The sequence below is a fragment of the Montipora foliosa genome, chromosome 8 (genome assembly GCF_036669935.1).
Source record: "Montipora foliosa isolate CH-2021 chromosome 8, ASM3666993v2, whole genome shotgun sequence".
NCBI classification, from domain to species: domain Eukaryota; kingdom Metazoa; phylum Cnidaria; class Anthozoa; order Scleractinia; family Acroporidae; genus Montipora; species Montipora foliosa.
Genome location: NC_090876.1, coordinates 17,311,169 through 17,318,668, shown reverse-complemented (window position 1 = coordinate 17,318,668; position 7,500 = coordinate 17,311,169). Strand labels below are relative to the sequence as shown.

Sequence of the window (7,500 nt, the reverse complement as noted above, 5' to 3'; positions counted from 1 at the left end):
TCTCGCAGTATTTTTTTTCATTTTTTAATTTATTTTTAATGACACTAGATTTTACAATACTGAACAGTACAATACACTACAATACATTACTTACAATACTGTTTACACTAACAACAATACAATGTATCACTTACGGCTAATTAAATACATTACTTACGGTACTTACAATACTAGTCATTTATTTGATCAATTATAACTACATTAAATACCAATTCAATAATTTCAACAGAACACGAAAAAGAATAACACTCGAGGAGGTTTGTTAACAATACTTGTGCTTGACTACCTTAAGTCAAATTCTCAATTTTCCATTGCAGTTTTATCTTGTTTATAAATTGTAAGTTATTAAGATTTTTCTCGTTAATTTTGGAAATATATATGTACCTTTTCATTAGTAAGATAAGCAGATCCAGTCGGCGTCGGAGGTCATTACTGATAGCAGGAGGGGGATAATTCTGAAGTAAAATTTCGTCAACCGATAAATTAATGTGAGTGTTATTCGAAGCAGTGAACCACGATAAGATTTCTTGATAGAATTGAACACTCATAGGGCACTCCAAAAAGGTGTGCTCTAATGAATCAGGATTTTTACATTGAAAGCATAGGTCATCGTTCCTGATTTTAAATTGCTTGAGCTCGTTATTAATAACTAAAATTCTGTGGAAAGCCTTATAACCATATTCTCTTAACTTTTTGTCACTCGTCGTTTTGTAAATTTTGTGTAAGGTCTGTTTCCAACTAGAATCAAAGTTCGGAAAACGTCTACACCATCTTTTTACAGCGGTAGGGCCTGTCCTAATCTTTTCCTGGAATAATTTGCAATAGTCTTTACATTTACATTTAGTTAAAGAAATAGCTTTGTCTTTAGACGGATGAAAAAATATCCCATTCCTCAAGTGCATTTCTGTTTGTCAAAGCAGTTGCCTGCGCTTTTTTTCTCTTCAAATAATTTGGAATTGCAGCAATAAGTTGGAAATATTTTAAGTAATTTAGTTGCACATTGTGTTTCCTTTGCATATTTTCTAGAGATTGAGAGTGGTCACTCTTGCAAGCCAAATCATGTTTAAGAACTTGTCGAAAAATAGCTTGATGTGTGAAAATGAAGTTACATAGACTTCGTATTGGAGTTGTAGGCTCCTACTATAAGCTCCTGACGTTTGTCAAACTCGTCTGGGATAAAGACGGGCACGGGACGCATTTTTTGCGTCTGGACGAACGTACTATCCAGTTTAATGCGTCTTCGAAGACGTGCTACCGGTGGCTCATTTGGTTGAGCACCGGGCTGTCACGCGGGAGGTCGTGAGTTCAACTCCGGCCGGACCAACACCTAGGGTCTTTAAATAACTGAGGAGAAAGTGCTCCCTTTGTAATTACATCTGCAAATGGTTAGACTCTCTAGTCTTCTCGGATAAGGACGATAAGCCGGAGGTCCCGTCTCACAACCCTTCGATGTTCATAATCCTGTGGGACGTAAAAGAACCCGCACACTTGTCGCAAATTGTAGGGCATGTAGTTCCCGGTGTTGTGGTCTGTCTTCTGTGATGTATCATGGTTGGGAGGGTAAATGCTCGGAGAAATAACCCTAGCTACATCAAGCTACTCTAAAAATTCGAGGCTAAATAAAGATATATGATGTTACGATGATGGTTTAGGTCGTCCAGACGCATTCGAGACCCTAAAAGATAGCTCTGCACGCACGTTTTACATTTTGATACATTTCTTTGCCATTCTCGTCTTGACAACGACGTGAAATGATCACGTTTGAAGTCATGTGGAGGACGCGAGCACCTGACGCAGACTTTTCAATTTTCTCTCTAAATATCCACACCGTTGTCGCCAATTTTATTCTTGGAATGTGAACTCACATTTTCCATGCCGAGCGACTTAGAGTAATCACAAAATTATGACAATAACGGGAAATAATATTTTTAGACGACTTTCTTGTAGCCGTCGTCGTCGTCTTTGCTTAAGGTCCCTATTACGTGTCTTTTGCCGCCCGCCCAAGTTCGACTCAGACGGACAATGCGTTTTATATTGTTCGTCCCGTCTTTACACTAAACCAATAACACGAGAAACGAATAATTTGTCTTGACGGATTATGTGTCTCTCGTATGAAAACGGCCGTTGTCTCTGCGCATTCGACAACGTATCTTTTTTCTTTTCGAAAACAGTAACATTAAGGTTTCAACACTCCGGCATATGTTCGAACGGCACAATATTACAGATCATTGGTCCTGATGATTTCAACACTCCAGCATCGGTAGACACGATTATCGCTGCTCCACCTTGGTTGGCACATTTTTGATCTTGTGCACCGAGTCTTCCTCCTTTCTGTGTACGCTTGTAGGACCGACTCTGGGAAGATCCACTGAACGGCGAATTTTGATCACGCTTTGTAACCACATTCCAAACGGCGAAAGTGATTTAGTAGTCTAAAATGGCGGAGACCGATCACGAAACAAAAAAAGACTGAATTGTAGGATATTAAATATCACTACAAGCTCATGACCTTGAGGCGCTTATTTCTGCTTCAGAGCTGGGGTTTTTTTAGTTTGAAATTTTACCTATTTGGATGTATACATGTAAACGCAGCTTTGCATTTTCCCGCGCGTGCAGCTTCGATGTTATTTTTGTCCATATTTGGGCATACAATTGGTCTCCTAAATCCCCAGCTTTATTCCAAGGAAAAGAGATGCGTGTTACACGATTTGTGTACTTCTGATATCACAGAAAGATTCTCACATAATTATTTATAAAAAAAATTCGGAGTAGTTCAAGGATATTTAGCATTTCTGAAGTTACGTTTTCATTTCAACTGGTGCAAAAACTGCAAAAGTGAAGCTCAGAGCCCTTCTAGAAAATTACAAAATAATATTAACTAATAGATCACCAGAATTCGAGAGAAAGGTGCTTCGCTTGTTTATATATTTTCTTCCACGATAAAACCAGAATACTACCCTCCATTGCGCACCTTTCATCCATGCAGCGGGCAGATACCCAAAATCGCTGCATTGAAGTAACGATTCTGCTTGGTGTCTGCCAAACCGCAACGCAGGCTGCAACCAATTGCCTTCAATGCTTAACTCTTTGTTAATGTTAGCATTGGTAAATTCAATTAATCTTACGTTATGCAGCATTTTTTGCACAAATCTCAAGATCAGTTGTTTGGGTTTTCGCATGCAAGGTTCTTTTGGAGTCTTAATACACTGCTTTCAAGTTGGATTTCACAGACACTGAGGTGATCACGAATAGTAAGTTGTATTGGTGTAAACTAAAACAGTGGGATAATATCATCACAAAAAGATGATTTAACTCATTTATTCCTGCAACGATTACAATATTTTCGGGCGCAAATCCCGCGGGAGTTGCTCGGAGGTAAATAACAGAGGATATTCGGCGTTCGAGTAGCTAATGCTTACTAATGTTTTTTATTCAGCCTTGATGGAAAAGCAGTAGATCGATATTTTCCTTGACATAAATAAACTAATTGATGTTAATTTGTCATATACATATACGATTATGTAATAATGAAACTCTTTCTACATTTTAAAAAGTGTGTTTTCCACATAGTTTCCTGGCAATATTTTAAGCCAAAATTACTAGTAAATACTGAAGGAGAAAATAATTCTTCCACTCAGCAGTTTAAAAGTGAAGTGTCTTATTTTATAACTACACAATTAGGAATAAAAGTGAGATGAGCTTGGGCGCGTAAGGCATACCGTGTACTCGATACTGATATGTTGAGAAGTATCTCTAAAGTTAGCTCGGTGCCCTACTCTGAAATTATTTTTATACAAGATTCGTTCAACGAAAATATTGTGGAATTTTTTACATGATACAACTGCGTCTTCACAAATAACTCAAGGGATGCTTACTATTAAGCCAATGGAATTTCGATTGGAAGTCAATTGGAACGGTCCGGTCCGGTGTCTTGAATATGTGTTAAATTTCAGTTGGTGGAGATAGAAGAGCAGTACTGGAAATAACAACTTGGGTAATTTCGGTCCAACCGATCCCACCCGTCAAAGTGGAATTTTATTTTTATTTTTTCCGGACATTTTCCATTTGGACCGAACAAGCAGGTCAATAAAAACGAAAAATCGCTTTTACCATCATGCAAAGCTCACAAACCGGCAACGCCAACCGGTTTTTTCGACAAATGGTAAGCACCCAAGTTCAACTAAATATTTTTTTTCTTATACCACGCATTAGATAAGAGAATTTATAGGGTTTACGAAGTTAAAGAATACAACAACTTGGTCTCCGAACTAAGTTTTAAGATATTTCATTTAAAAAATGGAATTTTAGAAGAGCTTTGAGCACTTCTGTTACCGTTGCCATGGCGATCGTTGGGGACTCGCAGACATCCGTAAAACAATTGCCTGGCAATAGAAATAGACAAATGCCAAAACGTTTTCCAACTGAAAGCATCGACAGTGTTGTAATCCTTGTCCATGCGAAACCCACTCTTACCTTTAAAAAAACGCTTTCGAGTTTCGTTCATATCTAGGAATCATGAATTACATTTTAATCTCTCTGGTTTTTAAAGTATATATATATGTATTTTTAAATAGCAAATTTACATTGGAAATAATAACCCTCTTCTGCATGTTGATCTTTGGATGATGTTTCTGTTTTAGAGCTTATATAAACTTATCTAAAAAAGATCGGAACTTGCTTTGTAATGTTGTTAGTTAAATTGTTAAAATTAATCGTACGGTTTAATGTGGATATAATTTGCACTCGTGTGTTTTTCAAAAAGCTTAAATATTAATTCTGATACTTTTTGAAAAAACCCACTTATGCAGATTATTTCCAAATTGAACTCGAAGTCGTCACTATGATTAGCTCTACTAATTTTTGCAAAGACCTTTGCTTGTACCAGGAAATTGTAAACGGATTGCATGTGATCAATAGAGGATATTACATGGCTGCGCGGAGATACGAGATTTCTCTTAGAGTGCTGAAAAATATTTCACCAGTGAACGAAGGGAACGAGTGAAATATTTTTCAACACGAGAAGAGACATTACCTTTCTCCAAGCTGCCACGTAATGGTATTCTATTTATTATATAAACACCAATGAAATACTAAATCACTTAACGAAATGTATCGAAAGGCCTTTTTATAGTTAACCATAGCAACAGTGATCTTTTCACGTGTGAAGACATAGTTAATCGAGGGACTGGTTATGAAACCTTTGAACTTTCAAAAGGGAGAACAATGTTGCCGCAACCGATGTTGAATTGACCGTGACCCTGCACAATCTTTTGTTTTCGCTTCGCACGTGCTCGCAAATTAGTTGCGCATAATTTGAGGACGTTCGCGCTAATTGTTTGTGCGCAACGTAACTGCGCAGGTAACGCGACTGTAATATGTCACGCATTACTTCGAGCATTAGTGAAGTTGAGGTTTGAAAACCTTTGCAGAAACCGTGGACGATAAGTCTTGCACAGCGTTGGATAAGAGAAGATCGTGATCAGTCAAAATTGATTAAAAATATTTAGGAAAGTCAAGTAGACTACTGCATGACTGATGTTCGCGTTGTTTTTATCAGTCGTGCACTTGTCTACTTGACTTTCATAAATATTGTTCAAGCATTAGTTAAAATAACATGGCGACAAAAACGCCGGGGAAAAAATTCCAGGCCGGCAAAAGAATGGCACATTTATTTCAGAATCATCATGAAACGTTGAAGAGAAGTGAGGAGCATGACGGCAATGGAGAAATATTATACAAAACACTAACCAAATGAAGATGACGACTGCTTAAAACTTCGTTGCTGTGCTCGAGAAAGCTTTGTTTTGGGGTAAAAACCTTTCATCCCTTCAACGATCGATCCTCTCCTGGGTTCCAGTCCTTGCCCGACAGGTCACGCAAAAACGTGACAAACGAAGTTTTCCAAGAGCTTTGTAAAATGACATCGATTTTACTCCCTTGGATCATCGGTGACCCCTATTTTTTTAATCATGAATCACTTACTCTACTTACTATCTACAAAATATGATAAAATGAAAAAAATCTCACCGTAAGAACTTGTCTTTTTTTAAAATTTTCTTTCCTTGTGCCATCGAATTCCGGTAGTGGTTGCAACCGATAGAGGTTACGAAAACGCTCGTCCAGGATGAACTCTACTGTTTACGACATCCCTAGCGGCATGAAATTATCTTAAAATCCCACCCCTAAAAACTTATGCACGGAAACCTTCACTCTAACAGTTTATTTTTAGGATTTTCGATGGATGAGCAGATGGGGCTACCTTTCGTTATTATGACAGATTTATCGAAATTAAGGCATTTTTCCACTGCCATTTTCTCCGAAACAAAGTCGGTGACCCCCAATTTTTTTTTTTATTTTTGGAGTAAGTACTTTATGACCTAACTCTAGGCGAGAAATGAAGGAAATCTCACTGTAGGAAGATTTTGGCGCGAACGTCCTTAATCAAAGGATTTGATTGGTTATCTTCTCAAAAAAGGTGTGTTTTGTGCAGGGCAAAGGCCAAAAATACGGACAAAAACATGAAACAAAGGAAATTGTCCAGTTTTATAACCATCTCCATGCATTAACTATGGTGAAGATAATATGTTATCTTCGCGTGTGAAGGTATCATGTTTTCGAGCGAAAGCTCACTTGGTATTTCATTGGTGTTTATATAATAAATACTAATATTAGCCCGGCGTGTACGCGCGTAAGACGCCTTTTCTGTTACTGGTCCGGCTCCCCTGCCAACAAGGGTTACTCTTTGGTGGGGTGAAGAACGTCCATCTTGTATAATTTTTTTTATTTGTCACGCAGTTCTCTTGAAGACGTTACGGGACCCAAACGACTCTGTCTAAGAAGCCACACTTGTAGGCTGGGTTCCTTGTCTTATCAATTCAGGAGCTTCGGGGACATGTTCCAGGTGTTTTTCATTCCACGCCTTTCTTGTAAATCCTCGGCGAAAATCTGGCGCGCTTGTCGTAGCAACAACGTTTGTTCCCCGTCCGCACAAGTCTTTGAACAGCCCAAAGAGGGCCTTACGAAAACCATCGTTCAGAAGTACATAGAGGCAAGGATTGATGGCGCTGTTTACATGAGCTATCCACAAAAATACAAAGCTTGCAACGTATGGTAGTTTGTCCTGATGATCAGGAAGTACAAACCAGAAGAAATGAGTGATATAAGTTGGAAACCAGCACAGCGCGAAAACAACGCATATAACAACCAACAGTCGCACGACCTTGCGCCTGCACTTCTCAACCACGGCACGGTTGCTATCGGTTATGTTGCCTGGAATTTTACGACGAGCCAGTGTGCGGCATATCAAAGTGTATGCAATGATGGTTATGAAGAGTGGCAAGGCGTACACCATTACGAAAAGAGATATATGAAAGATTCTGAGTACGCGAAAAATTTCGTCTTCTGAAAGATTGTTTGTGGGCAAGTCGAAATGGCAATGGTAACCATTTCTGTCCGGATCAAATGACACATCAGAAAGAAACACGTAAGGGAACATTAACG

The 7,500-nt window shown here is 38.5% G+C and overlaps 1 protein-coding gene across 1 annotated transcript in view; it reads right to left on the bottom strand.

The window, feature by feature from the left end:
* Positions 1 to 6,556: 6,556 nt before the first annotated feature.
* Positions 6,557 to 7,500, bottom strand: part of LOC137967807 (kappa-type opioid receptor-like) — a 2,760-nt gene continuing 1,816 nt past the window's right edge. The window contains exon 3 of the mRNA XM_068814388.1: positions 6,557 to 7,500. This exon is cut by the window's right edge and continues 447 nt beyond it. Coding sequence (XP_068670489.1) covers positions 6,833 to 7,500 — 668 coding nt within the window. The 3' untranslated portion in view covers positions 6,557 to 6,832.